This window comes from Terrapene carolina, unplaced genomic scaffold (assembly GCF_002925995.2).
Source record: "Terrapene carolina triunguis isolate 2854851 unplaced genomic scaffold, T_m_triunguis-2.0 Scaffold311, whole genome shotgun sequence".
Taxonomy (NCBI): Eukaryota; Metazoa; Chordata; order Testudines; family Emydidae; genus Terrapene; species Terrapene triunguis.
Genome location: NW_020664662.1, coordinates 459,611 through 485,767, shown reverse-complemented (window position 1 = coordinate 485,767; position 26,157 = coordinate 459,611). Strand labels below are relative to the sequence as shown.

The 26,157-nt window shown below is 45.7% G+C and overlaps 2 protein-coding genes across 2 annotated transcripts; both read left to right on the top strand.

Annotated features, from left to right (window-relative positions):
* The first annotated feature begins 9,512 nt into the window (after positions 1 to 9,512).
* LOC113407757 (olfactory receptor 52R1-like) lies at positions 9,513 to 10,466 on the top strand. Its single transcript, XM_026657815.1, has one exon. The coding sequence runs from the start codon at positions 9,519 to 9,521 to the stop codon at positions 10,464 to 10,466; it is 948 nt and encodes a 315-aa protein (XP_026513600.1). The 5' UTR covers positions 9,513 to 9,518.
* A 10,976-nt stretch (positions 10,467 to 21,442) lies between these two features.
* On the top strand, positions 21,443 to 22,471 carry LOC112112764 (olfactory receptor 52R1-like). The gene has a single exon (XM_024208812.1). The coding sequence runs from the start codon at positions 21,443 to 21,445 to the stop codon at positions 22,469 to 22,471; it is 1,029 nt and encodes a 342-aa protein (XP_024064580.1).
* Positions 22,472 to 26,157: the final 3,686 nt, after the last annotated feature.

Sequence of the window (26,157 nt, the reverse complement as noted above, 5' to 3'; positions counted from 1 at the left end):
CTATAGAACAATGGATACGAAAGCTCCAGTGGATGGAAGCAAAATTTGGGGCTGAGGGAGGCTGAAGAACTCTGGGCTGAAGTTGTCAATGTTTGTAGTCTTCAATACCTGCTGCATATCACGGGGCAGCACTAGATCAGGAACGAGGATATAGTGAACCTGGTGGGACATAGGGATCCATTTTACCTCATTTCTCTAATTCCAGAATAAAATCTCTGGTAAAAAAGACGAATCCAGAAGGTGCTATCAGTGTAATTCCACTGATCACCTAAGGAATAAATGCCCTGTGCTGGGAGACAGCAGGCAGCAGGTAGCCCATGCAAATGCTGCAACCCTGAGCACAGAAGCCCCTTAGGCACCTGTCACGTATGATACTGGGATTTAAAATTAGCCTCTGCACACCAAGGCATGAAAAACATCAAGGCCGTCAGGATTAATGGCATGGAACACATTGGGTGGAAAGATACAGAGGCAGACATTTCTGTGCTTAGGTGGAGTATAGTTCAAAAAGGTGACATATTGACAGGACAGATGGCAGAGATTTTATTAGTAGGATATTAGTGTTCTTATGTTCTTAGGATGTTACAAAATCCTTGTGCCTTTGGCTAAAATGCACATACAAAATGAGGTTTGGAAGCTGTGTAATCAGTGTGTGTAGGTTATAATAACCCTACTGATATGATCATTGGTAATGATTCCTTCTGTATAACTCAGACTGTTAAGAAGAAGGACCATTCTCCTGGGACCCCAGAGGGAAAGGGGAAAGTCCTAACAACTGCTAAGGAAATGGGAGTAAGTCTTTATTCCTTTGCAGCAGTGAGAAGCTTAATGCTTCCAGAAGTGGGGGAGGTTGAGACCAGCTCCTGCCCTGCAGCTGAAGGAAGCATCTCCTCTGGGAGGGAGGAGAGTCTATTCCCTGTCAGGGAGGAAAATGTCCAGGTTGAAGCTAAACAAGGGACAAATCCAATGCTTGGGAGCTTAGGAAGATTTGTCCTGGAGGGGAGCCCAGAGAAGGGTGATGGAATCATAGAAACCACTACAGAGGTGGGTGAGATTTCCCTTAACACTGCATCAGGAGGTAACACCACCTCATGGAGGGAGGAGCGTGTAGTGTCTGTCAGTGAGACAACTGTCCAGGCTGTTAGTTGTGAGGCAGTTATGGCTACGCAGGGGATAGATCCCACCCTAGAGAGCATTGGGGTATGTGTCTTAAAGGGGGACCCAGAGTAGGAAACTGCGGGAGGAATAGTGGGAGAACAGGAATGAGTTCTCACTCATCACATGGGGGAGGATACCCAGGACAGAATGGCTGGTTAAGCATCTGTGCACTCAGCCACTCAACCTGTGGCTCAGGTTTTGAGAGGAAACTGTGTAACTGACTTCCCAAGGGAGCAGTCACACAACGGACCTCCTGGAGATAGAGAGAGGGGTGATGGAGGGTACCTCAATCCAGTCCCTGATTATTCAGGAATTTGTTCTTGACGTGCTTGTGAAAACTAACTCTGTCTCTTTAAGACAGGATGTGGATCCCACTGAATAAATGGTTGTCTGTGGAAATACTTATGACCCACCTCACAGAGGGGAGAAAGAAATTCCCTGGGCTGGTAAGACACATAAAGCAGCTGAATGAAGGGGGTGGTGTAGCCTGATTTAGGGTGTACTGATAATATTAATTTGGATAATATGGGAATTTAATTTATTAATTTACTTTTTATTTAATTTTAATTTATTAATACTATTAATAATTATTATCAATATTAATTAGTATGGGTTTTAGGCTCGCCAATCTGTTTGATCAGAAGATAAAGTTCTTGTCCTGAATCAGGCTCCACAGAATTTACAAAGGACCTTCAGGGGTCTGACAGGAAGCTCACACTGAGACAGATATAGCCTTAAAGACTTTTTATTAAAATCAATAACAGTAAGTAAATGGTAAAATACCCAGAGTTACAAAGTTACAATTGCATTACTGCTATTCAAAAGAAACATATGATAATATAGTTTTATATGCAAAAAAAGCTTTGATTAATATACGCACACCCTTCCTTGATAACTTGGTGGTAAGAGACACAGGAACAGCTTTGCAGTTCAGGCTTCTCCGTTTTTGAGTGAGGGATGCAGGGCTTAGAAGAAACTAATGCTACGAGCTATTAAAGTGAACTTAGGGTTTACTTGACTAACTTAAACTTAAAATCAAAACCTAATAAAGAATAAAACTTAGGGAAACCGCGCTTAGCCTCGTTCCCTTGAAACTTAAAGTTTAAGAACAAGTATAGCCTACTAATAGCAGCAGTCATTGTAGATAGATAGACTAGATAGAGAATAGGTAAGAATAGAAATGGAGTAAGTAAGAATGGAGTAAAGTGAGAAAATGGAGTCCTCTCTTGAGGTGGGTTACCTCTTTTATAGGGCAAATGCCAGAAATCCTTCCTCTTATGCCCAAATTTCATTCCTCACCCACAGAAGTGTTAGGGTCACTTACCCCATAGGCTAGTATGTATGTGCGTATTGATGACAGGTATGTACTCACATCAGTCTCTTGTGGTGCACTTGTTGAGTCTGTGGGTACAACGTTGAAAAAAAAAAAACCCTATGCCATTCTCCATTGTCTATTGGTCTAAATAAAAGGTCATAGACATAAGCGTGGGTACTTTATCTGTTTGGGTATAGGATAAACAAGATAAAGGTCACCTTTGCTTTCTGAGTAAAAGGTCTTAATATAGATATGCTAACTTTGCTTTAGTTTAGCATACAGGATATGGCCTGTAGGTCTCTTGCATTACAGCCAAACGTATTTTTAATATACATTTATTAACCTATTTCAATAAACCAAATACTTAAACTGTAAGAAAAGATATATATGCAAGCAAGCAGGTTAGTCTCAGTGCTTAGAGTGGGGATCACAAGAAAAGCCCAAACGGGGGAGCTGGATTTTTTTGCATTGGCATAAACCTGGGATTAGGAAGCAGCTCCACAGAGGGCTAGCCAGCAGACAAATTCCCCCTACATCCGTACTTCAATAGACCCCGATATACCAAGACCCCAAAGATGACCTTTTGACTGAGATCCCTACTGACAAGCAGGGTTACAAGGGACCCTCTCCAGCCCTCCCAGCCCAGTGAAAATGAGAGAGGGAGGGAGGGAGGGGGAGAGCGAACGACTGAGGGAGGTCGGATGGAGTGAGAGAGGTGGGACCTCAGAGAACGGGCGGGGCAAGGGTGTTTGGTTTTGTTAGTCAGAAATTACACAACCCTTCTGACAGGGACACTGAGAGGAAAAGGAAAACCACTTAATAAACACATGTTACGGTTCAGAGAGGAGTTGAAAGTCACGGTGGGTTTTGAAGAAACACAATGTCCAAGCAGAAGGTGTGACAAAATAAAAAGTCTTAGAAAAGTGTACCTCGGATAAAAGATTTTGTGTTATTGTTCAATCTCATGATGCAAAGTTTGTTGGTAATGATGAACTTTATAACAAAGAATTCGATACTGATGGTAACGCCTATGAAAAGGTATCATGTGCATGATTTTGGGGGAAAAGCATTTGGACATGGTATGAGTAGTAAAAAAGAAGCCCTATGGGGATACTGCTTCTCAGCTAAGACCTGTAAACAGGCTCAAAGCTTCTCATAGTTGGGAAAACATAATGAACCTTGTCTGCTGTGTGGAAGAGGAAGCTGAAGCACCCCACCTCATGGCATTGATGAATATCAGTATTGAGTTTTCCCCAGCTGGAAAGTCCAATGTTTAACAATGGTACAAAGATACACAAAGAGGTTTTCTAGCAACCCAGAGCAAGCACACTTGCTGACTTTTAATATCATTAGGCTGATCTACAAATTGTTAAAAGATACACAGAACTTTGCAAGAACACCGGTAGGTAACACTACAGTGTTTGCGACACTTTAATGTGTGAAATGCAAAATAGCATTATGCTCAGGAATATGGGCTGGTTCATTGTCCTCTCTGCATCAAGGGAAGGGTAGACTGGGTAATAAAATTACACTGCTCAAGCTTCAGACCAGGGCAAGATGGTACAGCTCTGGGGTGCTAGGCTGGGGAGATGGGAGGAATGGGCTGGAACCTCTCTATTGTTGGTTCATGAGTGGTGAAAGCATTCATATAAGTGCAGCTGGTGTATCCCTGCCTGTGTATGGCAGTGTAAATGCAAGACCTGGTGAAGCTTGCCACTTGTCAGAGACTCACAGTGTGAAAACGAGCCCAGATTAGTATGCCAGAGGACTTGGCTGTACCCCAGTTTCAGGGGAAATCCATAACATCTACCCAAAGAACAGACCATGCTAGAGTGTGAGTCCATTTCCTTCTTTTCATGAGTTCAGTTACTGATAGAGAGACCATGGTTATGGCAAGGAAGTCAGGATCCTGGATTCTGTCTGTTGTTCTCTGTGTGACCTTGGCCAAGTCACATCTCCCTTTGCCCCAGTTTACCTATCTGTGTAATGGGGATATGTTCATAGTGACTTTCCTTTGCAAGGTATTTTGAAGATCCTTCTGTGAAAGGTGCTTTACAGTATTGTGATAGTTAATGATGAGAATTACTTATCCCTGATCACTTAGTGATAGCCCCATATACCTGAAAAAAAACTGCTAGTGTCTCCCCTTAGTCATCTTTCTCCAGATCTGTTTGTCTACTATCTACCCAGACCTCCTGTGTATTTACAGGCTATCAGACCCTCTGGAGACCTAGGCATTATTCCTAGTTTTCTTACTAATCAGCTATAATTTTAAAATATACACAAATACAAAGAGCAGCCAATTTCTCTCTGACTCAGTGGAGAGGCCAAGAGTTCTCATCTCCCTTTGGGAAGGTTCCTTAATTACTGTTTACTCCTAAAGAGCACAGAAGTAGAGACATGGAAAGAGAGAGATTGGTTAGAATCTCTCTGGTCTCAAGCCTGTTTGCGTATTTCTCCCCTACAGGCTGAGCAAACGCTGCTGGGATTGCACAGAGCTATATTATAAACAGGTCACACCCCCAATTCAGCTCTCAGCGTGGGATGTTGTTGCAGATGCTGGGGTGAGAGAGGTGTGGGACACGGCTACCTGAGAGGGATTCCCAAGGAAGACGTTTCCATCTCTGAATTCACAGATACCCATCTCTTGCTGAGGAGCTCACCTGCTCAACAAAGCCAGTGAAACATGTTCACGGTGTGATAGAGAGTAAGTGTGTGGTCCTTTTCCCTCCGCACAGCCATTAAACATCCCAGGTCCTTTGCCAGAGGTGATGGGTTTGCTCTACTATCATGGGCCAAAATGTCCTTCACAGCTGTGTCCCCTGCCCCCCGCCAGGCTAGCTGATGGCCTCTATCCCTAAGGCGGCTGCATTTCAGTGGCACGGTGGATCCTTCAGGAAAAAAGGCATTAGTAGATGTATAATACAAGCCCAAATTCTAAGGCCCTGGCTTGTATATTGCTCAGGCTCCACTGAAGCAAAACTCTCCTTTGAGAAAGACCAGAGTAAAGCGCTCAGGAGCCAGCTGTGTGTTAATGCGCAGAGTCTGTCACCTCCTCCTCTTGCATTTCAGGGCTCTGGCTGGTAACAGGATGACTGTTATCTGCTGGAAATCATGGAGGTGCTAGGGCTCCTCACTGGAACAATTCTTAGAATTTTTCAACATGGGCAAGACATTGTCTCTTCTAGCTTCATTTGAGTAGTCGGCTGAACCCTTAGGTTGGAAACTTTAAAAAAAAAAACAATTCAGCCAGAAGCAGACACGCACTGAGGGAAATTTCAGTCCAAATGGTAAAAGTCTGGCAAACTTATAAGCAACTGAAAATGAGGTCTCCTAGGTTAAGGTGTCAGACAACCTTAACTAATGGTGGGGCCACCAGAACTACCTACAGTGGCCAATCCATTTGTGAATCCCATTCAGCTAAGCTCTTTGTTGCAATAATATCTGTGGCAAGGAGTTCCACTGGCCAAATATGTATTATGTAAACAATTTTCTTATCCGTTTTATAGTTTAGACTTTCAATGTAATTCAGTGTTCCCTTGTCTGTGTTTTATGAGACATAGCACATATAAATGCCTGATCTCCTTTATTTATCAATAGATTCATAGGGTTTAAGGCCAGAAGGGACCATTTAATCATCCAGTCCGACCTCCTGTATAACACAGGCCATTAAATTTCACCCAGTTACACGTATACTAAGCCCCATGACTTGTGTTTGACTGAGGCCTGGTCTATGGTAGTATTTTACATTGTTAAAACATAGAGCCAAAGGGTGAGAAGATACCTCAAGACTCAGCTAGTCTAAGCAACTGCCAAGATGCAAGTTGTGTTCTGTATAAACCATTCCAGACAGATGCTATCCAGCCTCCTTTGGAAAACTTCCAGCGAAGCAACTTCCACAACTTCCTGAGGCGTCTGTTCCATTGTCCTCCTGTTAGTACAGTTAGGAAGTTTTTTTTCCTGAGATTTCATCTAAATCTGCTCTGCTGTAGTTGAACCCATTGCTTCTTGTCCTGCCCTCAGTGGGAAGAAAGAATTTTTCTTCATCTTTTTTATGGCTTCCTTTAAAGTATCTGAAGACCACTGTCATGTACCCCTTCAATCTCATCTTTTCCAAACAAAACACACCCAGTTCCTTCAGCCTTTGCTTATATTCCATCCATTTGATCATCGTTGTTGCTCGCTTCCATATCCTTCCCAGTTTCTCTATATCCTTTCTGTACATAGGTGAACAAAACTGGACACAGTACTCCAGCTGAGGCCTAACCAGCACTGAGTAGAGTGGTACTATCACCTCCTGTGACTTGCATTCTGTGCCTCTCTTAATGCAATCCCAAACTGCATTTGCATCTCTCTTTGCAAAAGTAAATACATCCACACTCCTCAGAGATGTAGCTATATAAGCGTAACCCTGGTGTAGACAGCATGAGGTCGATGGAAGAATTCTTCCAAAGCTACCACCTTTCAGGCAGGTGGATTACCTATGCTGACCGGGGAACCCCTGCCGTCGGTGTCAGTAGTGTCCACACTGAAGCGCTGTGGCAGCACCGCTGTAGCATTTTATGTGCAGACAAGCCCTCAAGCAGATCTTCTAAGAAAGCATCCAGTCGGGCTCTGCAGACATGCAGAGCTGGAGAATCCACCACTTCCCTGTCAGTTAGCCAGGTTTTAGTCCATATTACATATCCTCTACTGATATTATAGTTTTCAGAGGGGTAGCTGTGTTAGTCTGTATCAGCAGAAAGAACGAGGAGTACTTGTGGTACCTTAGAGACGAACAAATTTATTTGAGCATAAGCTTTCGTGGGCTAAAACCCCCTTCATCAGGTGCATGGAATGGAAAATACAGTAAGAAGATATATATCTATATATATCTATATATCTATCTATCTAGATAGATAGATAGATATACAGAGAACATGAAAAAATGGGGGTTGTCAGACCTTAATCGATTGGTCTGGCAACCCCCATTTTTTCATGTTCTCTGTGTGTATATATATATCTTTCTAATGTATTTTCCACTACATGCATCTGATGAAGTGAGGTTTAGCCCAGGAAAGCTTATGATCGAATAAATGTGTTAGTCTCTAAGGTGCCACAAGTACTCCTCGTTCTTTCTGCTGATATTATAGTGTTCATTTGTTTTATCTGAATGTTTTCCCTACTAAAGCAAATGCTTTACAGAAATCAAACTTTATGCATCTGAGTGGTCCCCTTGATCGACCAAACTTGTATTCTCATTCAGGGATGAAATTGGGTTTATTTGACAAGACTGATTTTCCATAAACTCTGTTGTTGATTGGCATTAATTATATTCCTAGACTTTTTTTTTAAACTAATCCCAGACCAGCTTTTCCATTGTTTCCTAACCTTGCAAAATCTTTTTTTAAAACTTTCCCTTTATTTTTTAGTAGTTTATGATAAACACAGAACTGCCCTGTATTTGCCTCTTTTTTTTTTGTTTGGCTCTGCTGCTGTCTGATTGTGTACTTCTGGTTCCGAATGAGATGTGTGGTTGATCGGTCAGTTTGTAACCCTGGTGTTCGTAACTCTAAGGTTCTATTGTAGATGCTATATAACACCCTCCTTGACTGCTAATGGACTGGAAAGTATGTAATCACCTCACATGATATGAGTACCTCATGCTGTTTCTTTTCAAATGCAGAACGAATGTATTTATTGAACAAATCTATCTTTTCTGCAACATTAGAAAGTTTCCTTTCTCATTCTAGGAATTGGCCTAAACCTTTTCTAGGATTTCTTTTCTTCTTAATATACCAAATAACCTCCTTTTTGTGATCCTTAGACCTGCCACACATGGATTTTCCCCTGATGTCTTTAATGTCCATGATCAATTTTCACAACTTCAATTTTGTATTATTTGCTATTTATTTCCCGTTTTTTCATATGTTATATATTGCTGTCTCCCCCCCCCCAACCTCACAAATGTCTTCACTTTGTCACTGAACCAGGTTTTTATCCAAAACTGTCCACTTTTTTGACTATGGAATTGTGGCTTTCTAGCTATCTAATAAATGCTTCTTATATAATTCCAATTTTTCCTTCCCAGTTTTCTACCTATTTTTTTTCTCCCAATAAGTTTTTCTGAAATTTTTCCTCAGCTTTGAGGAATTAGCCATTCTGAAACACTAAGTGTCTATAGATATTACTTGTTGGGAATAGTTCTCTGTTTGACCATTTGTATGTAATCCGTTCCATTTTTTTATTTTCCACTCCTCTATCATACACCCCTTTCTTTGTCTCTTCTCTCAACTAAACAGTCCCAGACTTTTCAGTCTATCTGCATATAGCAGCCCCCCCATTTTCCTAGCCTCTTGGAAACCCCCTTCCTATCTGCAATATCCTTTATAGACCAAAACTGAGTGCATGTCCAGCGCAAGTTATTCTTCATCCCATTCCACAGGCATCTGATCATTGCTTTTGTTTTGGCCACTTTTGTGAATGAGCAGGTGTTTCCATTGAGCTGATATAAGTGATGCCAGGTCTTTCCCCTGAGGCATGTTCTACCTGGGATATTTCCCCCAGTACATGTCTCACACAGGTTTGGGTTTTTTCCACTCTTAGATTTTGAGCAACCGGGTAAATGGGGAACTCCCTACAGAATGGATTCTCTAGCATGGGTTTCACTACATTAAGGAACAATGACAGATAACCACTATCCATACCCATGTTTCCTGCTGGTGTCTGTTAAGGGTTCCCACACCACCTCATGTAGGAATTATTGATGCATGGAGCACCATCAGATATGGAAGTGGCATTATTAGGGTCAGTTTTTCATAATTCATTTATCTGAATAATGAAAATGTCACTTCTAAGTGTCTGAAGAGCGACCAATCTGCTTCCCCCATGAGAACAGCCTCCAGTTGTGCATGTAGTGTCTCATATTCACATTGTCTCTCCACCTAGGAATTTGTAATGCGACCATCACCCAAGACCCTGGTCACATACAGGAAGTCAGGGGGACGTACAATACATTCAGGAGACACTGTTCTGTCTCAGAGTTGGACACCTTCTCACCAACTCCATGTCAGATTCCAACACAAGTGACTTCACCAACCCCTCCACCTTCATCCTGCTGGGCATTCCTGGCCTGGAAGCGGCCTATGTCTGGATCTCCATCCCCTTCTGCACAATGTATGCCATAGCCATCTTGGGGAACTTCACTACCCTATTAATAGTGAAGAGGGAGCCGAGCCTTCATGGTCCCATGTATTATTTCCTCTGCATGCTGGCCGTCACCGACTTGGCCCTATGCACGTGCACAATTCCCAAAATGCTGAGCATCTTCTGGTTGAATTCCAGGGAGATCGATTTCAGTGCCTGCCTCACCCAGATGTACTTCATTCACTGCTTCTCAGTGATGGAGTCTGGGATCTTTGTGGCCATGGCTTTTGATCCCTATGTGGCCATCTGCAATCCCCTGAGACATTCCACCATCCTGACGAACCGCATGGTGGCCAAGATTGGCCTGGCCGTGGTGCTGCATGGTGGCATGATCATACTGCCCTATTCCTTACTGGCGAGGCAGTGGCCATATTGCAGAACCAACATCATCCCCCACTCTTACTGCGAGCACATGGCCGTGGTGAAGCTGGCCTGTGCCGACATCCGCGTCAGTAGTTACTACGGCCTCTTTGTGATATTCTCTGTGACTGGTGTGGATGTGCTTTTTATCGCCATGTCCTATATCCAGATCCTCAGAGCCATCTTCAGCCTCCCCACAAAGGATGCCCGACTTAAGACTTTTGGGACCTGCGCCTCCCACCTCTGCGCCATCTTAGCCTTTTACATCCCAGGTCTTTTCTCCTTACTCACGTACCGTTTTGGCCACAATGTGCCCCTACATTTCCACATTCTCATGGCCAAGGTGTACCTCCTGGTGCCCCCCATGCTGAATCCCATCATCTACGGGATGAGGACCAAACAGATCCGGGACAGACTGCTCCATCTCTTTACTCATAAGGGGACTTAAAAGTTTTCTCCTGGTGCTCTGGCTCTCAGACTAAGCTCTCTGCAGAGCTGGCTGGTAACATGGTGCTGGGCCCTCTTCCCTGAGTCACTTATTAGACAGTCAAAAAGACATTAAATCCTTTCCTGGCCTTCCTGTGCTGTGTCAGTGTGACAAACTAGGGAATTGTTCTGTGTTCAACTCCTTAAATCATTGCGATTCCACCTGTCTAATTTCTATTAAATGGACCACTGAGGCTCTGACCTCTGCCCAATTTCTTCCTCCAATGCCCAGCCCCTGCTCCACATCTCACTTCAGGTTCAAATACTCAGCAGCAACTACACACCACACAACAAGAACACTAACCCAGGAACCTATCCCTGCAACAAAGCCCGTTGCCAACTCTGTCCGCATATCTATTCAAGGGGCACCATAGGACATAACCATATGAGCCACATCATCAGGGGCTCATTCACCTGCACATCTACCAATGTGATATATGCCATCATGTGCCAGCAATGCCCCTCTGCCATGTACCTTGGCCAAACCAGATGCAAAAGAATAAATGGACACAAATCAGACATCAAGAATTGTAACATTCAAAAACCAGTAGGAGAGCACTCCAATCTCCCTGGAAACTCAATAACAGACTTAAACGTGGCAATTCTTCAACAAAAAAACTTCAAAAACAGACTCCAATAAGAAACTGCAGAACTGGAATTTGCAAACTGGACACCATCAAATTAGGCCTGAATAAAGACTGGGAGTGGATGGGTCACTACACAAAGTAATTTCCCTTTGCTGATACTCACACCTTCTTGTCAACTGTTTGAAATGGACCGCCTTGATTGCATTGGCCTCATAGTACTACAAAAGTGATTTTCCCTCCCTTGGTATTCACCCCTTCTTGTCAACTGTTGATAATAGCCCACTTCCACTTTAATTGAATTGGCTCATTTAGCATTGACCTCCCATTTGGTAAAGCAACTCCCATCTTTTCATGTGCTGTGTATTTATACCTGCCTAATGTATTTTCCATTACATGGATCTGATGAAGTGGGTTTCAGCCCACGAAAAGCTTATGCCCAAATAAATGCGTTAGTCTCTAAGGTGCCACAAGGACTCCTCATTGTTTTTGCTGATACAGACTAACACGGCTACCGCTCTGAAACCAGTGAGGACACAGTGCTCTGACCAAAATGCCACAGAGGAGCAGGGAGGGAAGCCGGGAAGCCATATAAAAGCAGCTGAGGGTTGTGTGGCAGGCGGGTGAGATTTACACAAGATCACACAATGAGTCAGTGGCAGAGCTGAGAATAAGAACTGGGAGTAATGACCCCCCAGCACCACTGCTTTGGATATGAACTGGCATTGCTCCTCTGATACCTGTACATCACCAATAATCATAACTTCAGACACAAAGGTGTTACATGCACATAAACAAGATAATCATACGTTGCAAATCATAACTTTCCCATTGGCACCTGACAGGACATACTTTGTACAATATTTGTTGCAGTTGTATACCTGTGGTAGCAACAATGATAAAAATGGTCATTACTCAATCATACAGCATCACACCATGTTGTCCTCCCACGATAGTGCTCCAGTTGCTAGCCACCTAAATTAAGGACATTGCCCTGGATCTAGCAGGGCAAGCAGCTGGGACACTAGAGCCACGGGAGGATGGGAAGAGCTGATAAAAAGCTTGTTTTGCCACAGTGAGCCTGCTCCTTGTACAAATAAAAGAGGAAAAAGTTCTTTAAAAGTGAGAGGTGGATGTCGGTGAACTTGAGTGTTTCCTCCAACCATAGCCAGTAATCCCCATTGGCTTTGAACAACCTCAACTTGTGTTTGACTAAAGCATCTTCCAGAAAGGTGGCCAGGGCTAGATCCACAAAGGCACTCAGGTAAATACTGAACTTAGGCGCCACTGCCTTTCTCAAGTCCCGTCTCATCTGCTGCCTAACCCTGCAGGAGCCTACGGTTCTGCCAGTAGCCTGCACAAAGCAGCCTGTGTGCTGACGCTGCTCCACAGCTAACCAGCTGCTCAGAGTCTTTGCTCAGGTCTCAATTCTGGTGTTCCCCCGGCCCATCTCCCCCGCAGGCCCGATCAGTTAGGCATTCTCAGACCACACCTCCCCTGTGGGGCCTTGCAGATTGGGATTGCGTGTGTGTTCATGTGTGGTGTGTCCATAGCTGTGTGTGTGCATCTGTGGGTGTGTCTGGGCATCCGTGTGTGTATGTGTGCATGGGTGTACGTGTGTGTGTGTGTGGGCATGGGTCCATGTGAGTGTTTGCATGTGTGTCCATGTGTGTGCACCCCCAGAATATCCAATAGCTCAGCAGTTTAGTGCCCTCCCCTGGAATGTGGGAGACCCAGATTCAAATCCCTGCTCCACTGAAGGTTTATTTGTACAAAGTGGAAGAGCTCCAGACAGAGAGACTGAGCACCCCACCCAGAATGGCCATTTGCCTGGTGCTCAGGGCACTCACGTGGGATGCGGGAGACCTGTGTTTAAGTCCCTGGTCCAAATCAGGTAGAGCAGAGATTTTGGCTCTGAGTCTCCCAACTCTCTATCAGGTCTGTCACTAGAAAGCACTGACCTGTCCTGGGCACCTCGCACCAGGAGAGGGTGCACAGCTGACAGTCCCATGAGAAAAAACGAACCTCTCCCCAGCTCATTAGCCAGGCCCCTAGAGACCCCAATTACTGGGAGTTAGGTGCTTAAGGACCGTGTATGGGCTTTGGAGACCAGCGTGACTAAACTGGAAGAGCTAAGGGAAACAGAGAGATATATAAATAAGACTTTCTGGGACCGAGTAGAATAGTCCCACCCCCAGTCTGACAGCCCCTGTGCTTTTAAGGAAGATGAAAATCTCAGGGGAAAAGAACTTCAAACTAGAGCAGCTGGGAACCTGCTTCCAGATGATGTCATGGTCTCCTGTCATACTGAGGATACCTCTCCAGGGGATGGAACTCCAGTTATTAGGAAGAGACAGGTAATAGTTAGGGGGGATTTGATCATTAGAAACATAGATAGTTGGGTTTGCAATGACCTGGAGAACCGCATGGTGACTTGCCTGCCTTGTGCAAAGGTTGCAGATCTCTTGAGAGGTCCTGGAGGCCAAATTTAGGCTTCTAGGGAAGAGATTGAAGTCCAGGTCCTCCATGGTAGAATTCTCTGAAATGCTTCCAGTTCCACATGCAGGGCCCATTAGACAGCAGAACTGCAAGGTTTCAATGTGTGGATGGCACGATGCTGTAGGGAGGAGGGGTTTAGATTTATCAGGAACTGGGGAAACTTTTGGGAATGGGGGAGCCTATACAGGAAGGCTGGGCTCCAACGAAAATGGAACCAGATGGCTGGCACTTAAAATTAACATAGGACTTAGAGCAGTTTTTAAACTAAGGGCTGGGGGAAAGCCGAGAGGTGTGGAGAAGCACGTGGTTCAAACATAGTCATCCCATAGGGTATTATCTAGTAATGGAGATTCTCCTAGTAAGGAGGAGAGGATGGAAGATGATAATATATGAGTAGGATCTGATGAGAAACAGTCAAATGAAAAAGAGTCCCGTTCAATTACATCATGTAATGGCAGACAGCTAAAAAGTGACAAGTTTTTAAAGTGCTTATATACAAATGCTAGCAGTCTAAATAATAAGACGGGCAACTAGAGTGCCTCATATTAAACGAGGATATTGTTATAATAGGCATCACAGAAACTTGGTGGAATGAGGATAATCAATGGGACACAGTAATACCAGGGTACAAAATATATCAGAAGGACAGAACAGGTCGTGCGGGTGGGGGTGTGGCACTATATGTGAAAGAAAGTGCAGAATAAAATGAAGTAAAAATCTTAAATGAACCAAACTGTGCCATAGAATCCTTATGGATGATAGTTCCATGCTCGAGTAATAAGAATATAGGAGTAGGGACATTCTACTGACCCCCTGACCAGGATGGTGATAGTGACTGTGAAATACTCAGGGGGATTAGAGAAGCTACAAAAATAAAACCCTCAATAATAATATTGGGGGATTTCAACTATCCCCATATTGACTGGGTACATGTCACATCAGGACGGGATGCAGAGATAAAGTTTCTTGACACCTTAAAGGACTGCTTCTTGGAGCAGCTAGTCCTGGAACCCACAAGAGGAGAGACGATTCTTGATTTAGTCCTAAGTGGAGCACAGGATCTGGTCCAAGTGCTGAATAGAGCTGGACCGCTTGGTAGTAGTGACCATAATATAATTCAGGTTAACATCCCTGTGGCAGGGAAAACACCAGAGGGGCCCAACATGGTAGCATTTAATTTCACAAAGGGGAAATACACTAAAATGAAGAAGTTAGTTAAACAGAAATTAAAAGGTATGGCGCCAAAAGTGAAATCACTACAAGATGCATGGAATTTTTAAAGACACCATAATAGAGGCTCAACTGAAATATATACCCCAAATTAAAAAAAAAAACAAAATATAGTAAGAGAACCCAAAAAGTGCCAGTGTGGCTAAACAACAAAGTAAAAGAAGCAGAGAGAGACAAAACAGCATCCTCGAAGAACTGGAAGTAAAATCCTTGTGAGGAAAATGAAAAGGAACATAAACTTTAGCAAGTGAAGTGCAAAAATATAATTAGGAACAGCTAGTCAAAGACTCAAAGACTCAAAAAGTAATAGTAAAAAAGTTGGCAGGGGAAGGGACCAGGAGGTTGAACTTGGCAAAGTACTGGCTCGAGCTGTTACCAGATTTGCTCATTAATTTGGGGCACACTCATTTATTAGTGTTACTCTTCTGGGGAGCGGTTTTCCATAATTCTATCAATGTACTGCTTTAGAGGAGTAGCCGTGTAAGTCTGTATCCACAAAAACAACGGGGGGTTCTGAGAAGTCTGCCACAGTAATGTCTCCCGTCTGGCCACTCTATGAATATGGGAGAGAGCTCATTTGCCGGCACAATTAAACAACCCCAAACGAGTGTCTCCTGCTGACCTAGCACTGTCCACACTAGTGCTTTTGTAGGTGAGGGGGTGTGTTTTTTTCACACCCCGACCAACAAAAGTTTTACTGATTAAAGTGCTAGTGTAGACAAAGCCTGAGTTGCATGCTAATAAAAACGTCCACTGCCTCAAGTCCTGCAATGTTTAAGATGATTTCAATTTTCTGCTGGTTTCTTTCTCACCGAACCCACTTGCTTGCTTAGCTGTATTTCAAAACTCTGTTTGAACCCCTTCCTGAAGTGTGCTGCATTACTTGAGATTTTCAACTCCTTGGGGGCTTTCAGTTGTTCCATCTCCAGGATGGCTCCTTTGTTGTTCACCCCAGCCCTCTTTTCTCTGTCCTCTCCTCTGGTCTCCAGGGCTTGTCTTAGGAATTCATGAGAAGGAGGCTCAGTCTGCACCCTAAGAAGGGACGTGTGATTAGAACTAAAGCAGGGTTACAAAAGCTAATGGAGAGCCACGCGCTCCCAGTTGTGTGTCTGGTGCAGCCTCCATTCAATGGCCCGTTCTCGCTAGCTCCAATCTAGTTTCCCTGAACACGTGCTCTGCTCTTAATGGCCCAGGACACACTTCTAACAGCCAGGGCAGGGCTGTGCATTTCAGCTGTCTCACACCCACCCAGCAGCCTGTGTAACCACCCATTGTTAGTGCTGTTCCTCCCCCATCTCCCCACCTGCCCCCTTTCTGGTTTGTTACACACAGTAGCTGTGTCTTGTCTGAATTTGATTGATAAGCTCCTTGGGGCAGGGGCTGTTTCTCCTTCAGTGTGTGTGAAGGGCCCAGCACAAGGGGCCCTGAACTGGAGCAGGGCCTCTAGAGGCTTCCACAACACAAATAATGTCATAAATAATCAGCACAATAATCCAGCCAAATCAGGGCCTACCTGCCCCCGCTTTGCCTTTAGCTACAGATGAAAGTCAAACCATGCTGGCCAGCTACAGAGTGTTCGTAACTTGAATACAGGTGCACACGGCCCCCTGTTGGGCTCGAATAGGAGACTTTATTCACTCTCATTCCAGTCCTGAAAAATCCAGATGCTCCGCATGGGAGAAATACCCCCGATGAGCCAGAGGAGCAGGCAGAGAGTTCAGCTATGGGAATCCAAGTGCCTTCCAGCCGGGGCAGTGCTGGAAGTCACCCCAGTGACTGTGATGGGATGGCAGGTTACTGAGTGGGAGCGGAAGTGGAGTCCCAGAGTTCACACTTCCCATGAGCGGGAAGCTCACAATCTCCAACTGGTTCTGAAAACCTCAGATTCACCTTGAGAGGATGGGGATATGCCAAAGGCGGTGTCCATTTCCCTCTTTCGTGATGGAGAGACTGGTTATGGCAGGGACGTCAGGTCTCCTGGGTTCTGTCTGTCATAATGGTACTCAATCTCTGTGTGACGTTGGCAAATTCTTGTCTCCCTGTGCCTCAGTTTGCCTATCTGTGTAATGGGGATATGTTCATAGTGGCTTTCCTTTGTTAGGTATTTTCAGAATCCTTCAATGAAAGGTGCTACACAGTATGATAACAGTTGCTTATGAAAATTACTGATCTCTGATCTCTTAGCGATAGCCTTATGTACCTGAAAAAAACTGCTAGTGTCTCCCCTCAGACATCTTTCTCCAGATCTGTCTGTCTACTATATACGCATCCATCCTGGCCATTTACTTGGTATCAGACCCTATGGAGACCTAGGCATTATCCTTAGTTTTCATACCAATCAACTATAATTTTTAAATATACACAAATACACAGAGCAGCCAATTCCTCTCTGACTCAGCACAGAGCCCCAGAGTTCTCATTACCCATTGAGAAGGTCCCTTAATTACTGTTTACTCCTAAAGATGGATAAAGAACACAGAACCGCAGACATGGAAAGAGAGACTTTGGCTACAATGCCTCCGCTGTCCAGCCTGTTTACATCCAAATGCTGCTTCTCCCCTAGAGGCTGAGTGAACACTGCTGGGATTGCTCAAAGCTGTATTATAAACAGTGCACACTCCTGTGTTGGCTGTCAGCGTGGGATGCTGCTGCAGATGCTGGGGTGAGAGAGGTGTGGGGCACGGCTACCTGAGGGGGATTCCCAGGGAAGACACTTCCATCTCAGGATTCACAGGTATCCATCTCTTGCTGAGGAGCTCACCTGCTCGACAAACTCAATGCAACGTGGGTGTGATGGGACGCACAATGGGTCTTTGGTCCTTTCCGCTATGCAAAGCTATTAAACATGCCAGTACCCTTGCCGCAAGGGATGATTTTGCTCCAGTATCACTGGCAAAAATGTCACTCTTTTCTGTCAACACCTAGGGCCCGGCTGATGGCTTCAGCCCTTAGGTGGCTGCATTTCAGTGGCACAGTGGAGCCTTCAGGATGAAAGGTGTCAGTAGATGTACAAAACAAGGCCAAATTCTGAGGCAAAAGTCCCCTTGGAGTGAGAACAGAGTAGAGACCTCAGGAGCCAGCTGTGAGTTAATCCACAGAGACTTTCACCTCCTCCTCTTGTATTTCAGGGCTTTGGCTGTTAACAGGTGGTGTGTGTGTGTGTGGGGGGCTTTTGCCAGAATTTTATTTGCTGGAAAACATGGAGGTGCTAGAGCTCCTCACTGGAACAATTGTAAGAACATTTCAATATGGGCAAGACATCTTTTCTCCTAGCTTTATTTGAGAAGTTGGCTGAACCATTATGCCTGAAACTTTCACGAAACAAGTCCAGACACCCAGCATGGAAAATTTCAGTCCAAATACTTACATTTTGGCAAACTTATAAGCAACTGAAAATGAGGTCCTCTAATTGAAGATATCAAACAGCCTTAACTAATGGTGGTGACACCAGAACCCCCTACAGTGGCCAATTCAGCTAAGGTCTTTGCTCCAATAATGTCTGTGGCAAGGAGTTCCAAAGGCCAAATACGTATTATGTTAACAATTTTCTTTTCTCAATATAATATGTTCAGACTTTCAATGTAATTGAATGTTCCCTTGTTTGTGTGTTATGACACAGAGTAAATATAAATGCTTGATCTCTTTTCTTTATGAATAGATTCATAAGGTATGAGGCCAGAAGCGACAATCCTACAATACAGTCTGACGTCCTGTATAACACAGGCCATTAAATTTCTCCCAGTTATCCCTGTATTGAGCCTAAAGACTTGTGTGTGGCTAAGTCCTGGTCTACACTGGGATTTTACATCATAGAATCATAGAGCCACAGGGTGAGAAGGGACCGCAAGGGTCATCTAGTCTAACCCCCTGCCAAGATACAGGATTTGTTGTGTCTAACCATCCGAGACAGATGACTATCCAGCCTTCTTTGGAAAATCTCCAGCAAAGGAGCTTCCACAACCTCCCTAGGCATCTGTTCCATTATCCCTACTGCAGTTACAGTTAGGAACTTAACATAAACTTACATGACACTAAACTGGGAGGAGTGGTAGATACGCTGGAGGGTAGGGATAAGATACAGAGAGACCTAGACAAATTAGAGGATTGAGCCAAAAGAAATCTGATGAGGTTCAACAAGGACAAGTGCAGAGTCCTGCACTGAGGATGGAAGAATCCCATGCACTGCTACAGACTAGGGACCAAGTGGCTTGGCAGCAGTTCTGCAGAAAAGGACCTAGGGGTTACAGTGGACGAGAAGCTGGATATGAGTCAACAGTGTGCCTTTGTTGCCAAGAAGGCTAATGGTACTTTGGGCTGTATAAGTAGGGGCATTGCCAGCAGATCGAGGGACATGATCATTCCCCTCTATTAGACATTGGTGAGGCCACATCTGGAGTACTGTGCCTACAAGAAGGATGTGGAAAAATTGGAAAGAGTCCAGCAGAGGGCAACAAAAATTATTAGGGGGCTGGAGCACATGACTTATGAGGAGAGGCTGAGGGAACTGGGATTATTTAGTCTGTGGAAGAGAGGAATGAGGGGTGATTTGATCACGCATATGCTATCATGTACCAGCAATGCCCCTCTGCCATGTACATTGGCCAAACCGGACAGTCTCTACACAAAAGAATTAATGGACACAAATCTGACATCAGGAATCATAACATTCAAAAACCAGTAGGAGAGCACTTTAACCTGTCTGGACATTCAATGACAGACCTGCGGGTGGCAATTTTGCGATGAAAAAGCTTCAAAAACAGACTCCTGAGCTTGAATTGATATGCAAATTAGATACAATCAATATAGACTTAAATAGAGACTGGGAATGGCTGAGTCATTACAAACATTGAATCTATCTCCCCATGTAAGTACTCTCACACTTCTTATCAAACTGTCTGTACTGGGCTATCTTGATTATCACTTCAAAAGTTTTTTTCCCTCTTACTTAATTGGCCTCTGAGAGTTGGTAAGACAACTCCCACCTATTCATGCCCTCTGTATGTGTATATATATCTCCTCAATATATGTTCTATTCTATGCATCCGAAGAAGTGGGCTGTAGCCCACGAAAGCTTATGCTCAAATAAATTTGTTAGTCTCTAAGGTGCCACAAGTACTTCTGTTCTTTTCGCTTGGTAATAGTGACTATAATATAATTAAAATTAAAATTAATTTAATTTTTTTAAATTATTTTTAGATGATTGAAGATCTCCTGCTAAAGCCAGTGTGGTCTCTTGCTATATTTCCTATCTTTTCCACATAGTGGGATAGTTTGCTCTCATGCCCTTAATAATGTCTCTCTGAAAAACTTCCAACTGTCTTCAATTGTTTTTCCCCTTAGACTTGCTTCCCATGGGATTTTATGTGTCAGCTCCCTGAGTTTGCTAAGGCATACTTTCTTGAAATCCATTGTCTTTATTTTGCTGTTTTCCCTCCTACCATTCCTTAGAATCATGAACTCTATCATTTCGTGATCACTTCCCCCCAAGTTGCCTTCCCCTTTCAAATTCTCAACCAGATCCTCCCTATTTGTCATAATCAAATGTAGAACAGCCTCTCCCCTAGTAGCTTTCTCCACATTCCGAATTAAAAAAAATGTGACTTTTTTGCTGTCTAATGAACTCTTCTTAATATACTGCCAATTTCCTCCCAATCAGTGTTGCTGATAATTTGTCTCAGCTTTGGGAAATTAGCCCTTTGGAAGAATTAAGTACCTACAGATATTACTGGTTGGGAACTGTTCTCTGTTTCTCTATTTGAATGTAATCCGTACCATTCTTTATTTTGTTCTCCTCTAACATATGCCCCCTTCTTTGTCTCTTCCCTAAACTAAATAGCCCCAAAGTTTTCAGTCTGTCTACATAGGGCATCCTCCCTGATTCTCACCTCTCCAGAAATTCCTTTTCTATCTGCTATATCTTTTATAGAGACTGGGTGACCAAAGCTGAGTGCATATCCAGAGCAGGTTATTCTCCACCCCATTCTTTAGACATCCGAACATTGGCTTTGTTTTGGCCACTGCTGCAAATGATGAGGTGTTTTTGTGGAATTGCTATCAATGATGCCCAGGTCTTTTTCCTGATGTGTGTTCTAGTTGGGATGTTTCCCACGGCATATGTCTTGGGAAGGGTTTGGATTTTTTCCATTCTCATATTTTGAGACCATGTGAATGGGGAACTCCCTACTGCATGGACTTTCTAGCCTGGTTTCATTGCATTAAGGAACAATGAGGGATAACCAGTATCTACACTCGTGTTTCCTGCTAGTGCCTATTAAGATTTCCCACAACACGATGTGTAGGATATATTGACACATGGAGCACCATAGCATATGGTGCATAATCAAATATATAATTGGCATTAGTAGGGTCAGTTGTTCATAATTCATTTATCTGAATAATGAAAATGTCATTTTTCAGTTTGTGAAGAGTGACCAATCTGCTTCATACATGAGAACAGCCTCCAGTAGTGAATTTAGTGTCTCATATTAATATTTTCTCTCCATCCAGGCTTTTGTACTGCGACCATCACCCTAGACCCTAGGCACATACAGGAAGCTAGGGGAACATATGGTACATGCAGGAGACACCATTCTGCCTCAGAGTTGGACACCTTCTCCCCTACTCCATGTCAGATTCCAACACAACTGACTTCACCGACGCCTCCACCTTCATACTGCTGGGCATTCCTGGCCTGGAGACGGCCCATGTCTGGATCTCCATCCCCTTGTGTGCTATGTATGCCATAGCTGTGTTGGGGAACTTCACAATCCTGTTCATTGTGAAGATGGAGCCAAACCTCCATGGGCCCATGTACTATTTCCTTTGCATGCTGGCCGTCACCGACCTGGTCCTGTCTACGTCCATCCTACCCAAAACACTGAGCATTTTCTGGTTCAATTCCAGGGAGATCGATTTCAGTGCTTGCCTCACCCAGCTGTACTTCATTCACTGCTTTTCAGTGATGGAGTCTGGGATCTTCGTGGCCATGGCTTTTGATCGCTATGTGGCCATCTGCCATCCCCTGAGACATTCCACCACCCTGACAAACCCCATGGTGGCCAAGATTGGTCTGGCCGTGGTGCTGCGTGGCGGCATGCTCGTAATGCCCTATGTCTTGCTGGCAAGGCAGTGGCCATATTGCCGAACCAACATAATCCCCCACACGTACTGTGAACATATGGCTGTGGTGAAGCTGGCCTGCACCGACATCCGCATCAGTAGTTATTATGGTCTCTCTGTGGCAATCTGGGTGACTGGTCTGGATATGATTTTTATCGCCATGTCCTATATCCAGATCCTCAGGGCCATCTTCAGCCTCCCCACAAAGGATGCCCAGGTCAAGACTTTTGGGACCTGCAGCTCCCACCTCTGTGCCATCCTATCCTTTTATATCCCAGCTATCTTCTCCTCCCTCACTTATCGTTTTGGCCACCATGTGGCACTGCAGTTCCATGTTCTCATTGCCAATGTGTACCTCCTGGTGCCCCCCATGCTAAACCCCATCATCTATGGGGTGAGAACCAAACAGATCCGGGACAGGCTGCTCCAGCTCTTTACTCATAAAGGGATGAAAATTTTCTCCTGGTGCACTGCCTCTCAGACCAAGCTCCATGCCGAGCTGGTTAGTGACATGGTGCTGGGCCCTCTTCCCTGAATCACTGACTGGACTGTCAAAGAGACATTAAATTCTTTACTGGCCTTACTGTGCTGTGTCAGCGTGACAAACTGGGGAATTGGTCTTTGTACAACTCATTAACTCATACCGTTGCCACATTTCTAATTGCTGGTAACTGGACCCCTGAAGCCTCTACCCTGCTTCTTTCCCCAATACTCTGCCCCTGCTCCATATCTTCACTCAAGGCCCCACCCATTTCTGTGCGTCTTCCCCCATGTCCCCACAGCCTTCTCCACTTCTTCCCTGTAGGCCCATCTCTCTTCTCCATCTTTTCCCCAATACCCAACCCCTGTTGTTCGCTCCTGTCCTCCCTTATTGGTGTCACTCACTGGATTGTCTCCACCTTCCTCCCCCTACTTGGGCTCCTTCTGCTCCGGGGCTAGAACAGGAGCTTCTGAATCCTGACAAGGAGCCTGGCTGCAGGTAGGCGGTGGTAACGGCTGAGCAGGGGCTGCCGTGGGTTAATGACCTGATGCCTCTCTGCACCCTGCAGTAACCAAACAGTGCCAGGTTTCTTTTTTGACCAGACTTTCTGCCGCATGCTAAATATGAGTCAAGTGTAACACTATTGCAAAAAAAGCAAACATCATTCTGGGATGTATTAGCGTCCAGTTATGGGTGCCACATTTCAGGAAAGATGTGGACAAATTGGAAAAAGTCCAGAGAAGAGCAAGATAAATAATAAAACATCTAGAAAACATGACCTATGAGGGAAGATTGAAAGAACTGGGTTTGTTTAGTCCAGAAAAGAGAAGACTGAGAGGGGACATGATAACAGTTTTCAAGTACCTAAAAGGCAGTTACAAGGAGGAGGGAGAAAAATTATTCTCCTTAACCTCTGATGATAGTACGAGAAGCAATGGGCTTAAATTGCAGCAAGGGAGGTTTAGGTTGGAGAGTAGGAAAAACTTCCTAACTGTCAGGGTGGTTAGGCACTGGAATAAATTGCCTAGGGAGGTGGTGGAATCTCCATCACTTGAGATTTTTAAATGCAGGTTAGACAAACACCTGTCAGGGATGGTCTAGATCACCATTTCTCATATGCGGCCACCCTGGCTGCATGTGGCCACCAGAGGGTTTCCCTGAGGCCACAGCAGTTTTCTGGGCGGGGGCGGGGGCGAATCATAAGCCCCTTCCCTTTCTCTCTGTTGTTCCTGCATGCGACACCTCTCTGCACACACAGGTGGGACACACAATACTTAGGGAGCAAGGTGAGGAGGTGAGCAGTGAGTCAAGCAGCAGGCAGGGGGGCTGTGGAGGAGAATGATGAGGTGAGTGGTGGGCAGGGGGGCCTGGAGGAGGAGTCAGGATGTGAGCAGCAAGCCAGCTTCTGGGTGAGAAGGCAGGCGGGGGAGGTGGTGACAAGGCAAGTGGCAGGTGCATGGGCAGCAGTTGGAGCCTCCCTTTGCGGAGGCTAACCCCTACTCCACCCCTTCCACCCACGCCCCACCAGCAGCCGGAGCCCTGAGATCCCCGGCACCTGGAGGCACAAGCCCTCCAACTGGAGAAGCCCCAAGCACCCCACCCTTATCTGGAGGATCCCCGGGCTGGTCGAAGCCCCGAGCTATCCCACACAGACACACCTACCCGGAGGAGTCCTGGGTTAGATGAAGCCCGGAGTGACCCCTCTCATGTTCAGAGGCGCCTCAGGCCAGCTACAGCTGAAGCTGTGCCCTTCCCTCCCCTCCCCAGACTCAAGCTGCCCAGATACGTTTTTCATTATTATTTGGACTTCCATTATGTCAATGCATTTTTAAATTTCCTTCTGAATTTTTATACAGACGACTACTTTCACCAAAAAACGCAAAAGAAACAATAAAAAAGGACAAGAACGTGCAAAGCACCTTATTTGTGTTTCTATTCTATTAGGTCCAGTAAAGAATAGAGACAACTGCGCATTATCTTAATTACCGAGTCTGCAAAAAAAAATCCCCCAAACGTACATAAATAAATTACAATGATTTGGGTGTATATATGTGCATATTTCTTTATTAACTTAAGGAAAAATAAATGATTTTAGGAAAAAGTGTCAGTGCGGCCACCAGCAACAGTTGGTGGCCACACTCGGAGGCCACCAAAAACATTGTTGCAAGAACCCCTGGTCTATATCAAACTTAGTCCTGCCATGAGTGCAAGGGATTGGAGTAGATGACCTCTTGAGGTCCCTTCCAGTCCTATGAGTCTATGATTTTAAGAATTCTGCTGACCCGAATGGCCCACTTTAGTTGTAAAGTTAATTGGTAAAGCTCTGGATATACAGTCAGCCCTTGATTTACACGTATTGTTTTGACTGTTTCAGTTTTGCACGGTCAGTTAATTGTGACCCTTTATTTTTGTACACGGTAGGGATTCACGTGTACAGGGTACAGCGTGGTCAGCGACATGCACAAACCAGTGGGCAATGGTAGTGGTGGAAGAGGTAAGGCAGGAGGGGTGGAGCAGGAGGGATGGGGTGCCTCCTCTCTCCTCTCCAGCCAGACTTGCAGGGGGCCACAGAAACTCTGGCCAGGGGCCCCTCAGGCATAGGTCGGGGTGCAGGTGCTTGCCCCGCTCCTGCTGGGGAATGGGGTTGCAGATTTGACTTGCTCCACCTGGCGCTCCTGCTGGGGAGCGGAGTTCAGTGCTCACCCCATTCTGCCTGGCGTTCCTGCTGGGTAGCTGGGTCATGGATTCACCTCGCTACACTTGGCATTCCTGCCGGGGTATGGGGTCACAGATTTGCCCCACTCTACCTGGTGCTCCTGCTGGAGAGTGGGGTTGGGGACTCACCCGCTTGCCCTTTATTCCTGCCAGGAAATAAGATCAGGGCAGAGGGGCTTACCCCACTCCACTCACCTACCATTCTTGCCGGGGAATTGGCAAGCCTCCATTCCCTGACCCCAGTACCTGGTAGGAGTGCTGGGCAGAGCTGGGTTAGCCTCCGACCCAGCTCCCCAGCAGGAGAGCGGGGCAAGCCCTGGACTCTGCTCCCCGGCTGAAGCGCTGGGCGGGCAGTCAGAGCAGGGCATATCCGCGCCCCCGCCCCCCGGCTGTAGAGCGAGGCAAGTCCCGGACCCCATCCCCAGCTGGAGTGCCGGGCAGAGTGGGGCGAGTCCCAGACCCTGCTCCCTGTCTGGAGTGCTGTGTGGAGCAGGGCAAGCCCCGGACTCCACTCCCCAACTGAAGCGCCAGGTGGAGTGAGGCAAGCCCCCAACCCCACACCCTCGCTGGAGAGTGGGGCGAGTCACAGACCCTGCTCCCTAGCTGGAGAGTGGGGCGAGTCCCGGACCCCACTCCCCGGCTGAAGTGCTGGGCGGGCGGGCAGAGCACGGCATATCCGCAGCCCCACTCCCTGCCAGGAACACCAAGGGGAGTGGGGCAAGTCCCTGATCCCACTTCCCGGCTGGAGTGCCGGGCGGAGGGGGCAAGTCCCCAACCCTGCTCCCTGGCAGAAGCCCCGAAACGGGCAAGCCTCCGACCCTGCTCTCTGTCAGGAGCACCAGGCGGGTGGTCAGAGCAGTGCAAGCCCCTGCACCCCAACCCCCTGTCCCGGGTGCATGCCTGGGGGGCCCTTGCCAGAGTGTCCACAAGATCGGCTGCAGGGGGTGAATGGAGGTGGCCCCATCCTTTCTGCCCCATCCCTCCTACCTCCCCACCCCATCGTTGCCCACCCACCCCAAGTCAGG

What these genes read in the sequence shown, in the direction of transcription:
- LOC113407757 (XM_026657815.1), top strand. Translation starts at nt 9,519, where the DNA reads ATGTCAGATTCCAACACAAGTGACTTCACCAACCCCTCCACCTTCATC.
- LOC112112764 (XM_024208812.1), top strand. Translation starts at nt 21,443, where the DNA reads ATGTCAGATTCCAACACAACTGACTTCACCGACGCCTCCACCTTCATA.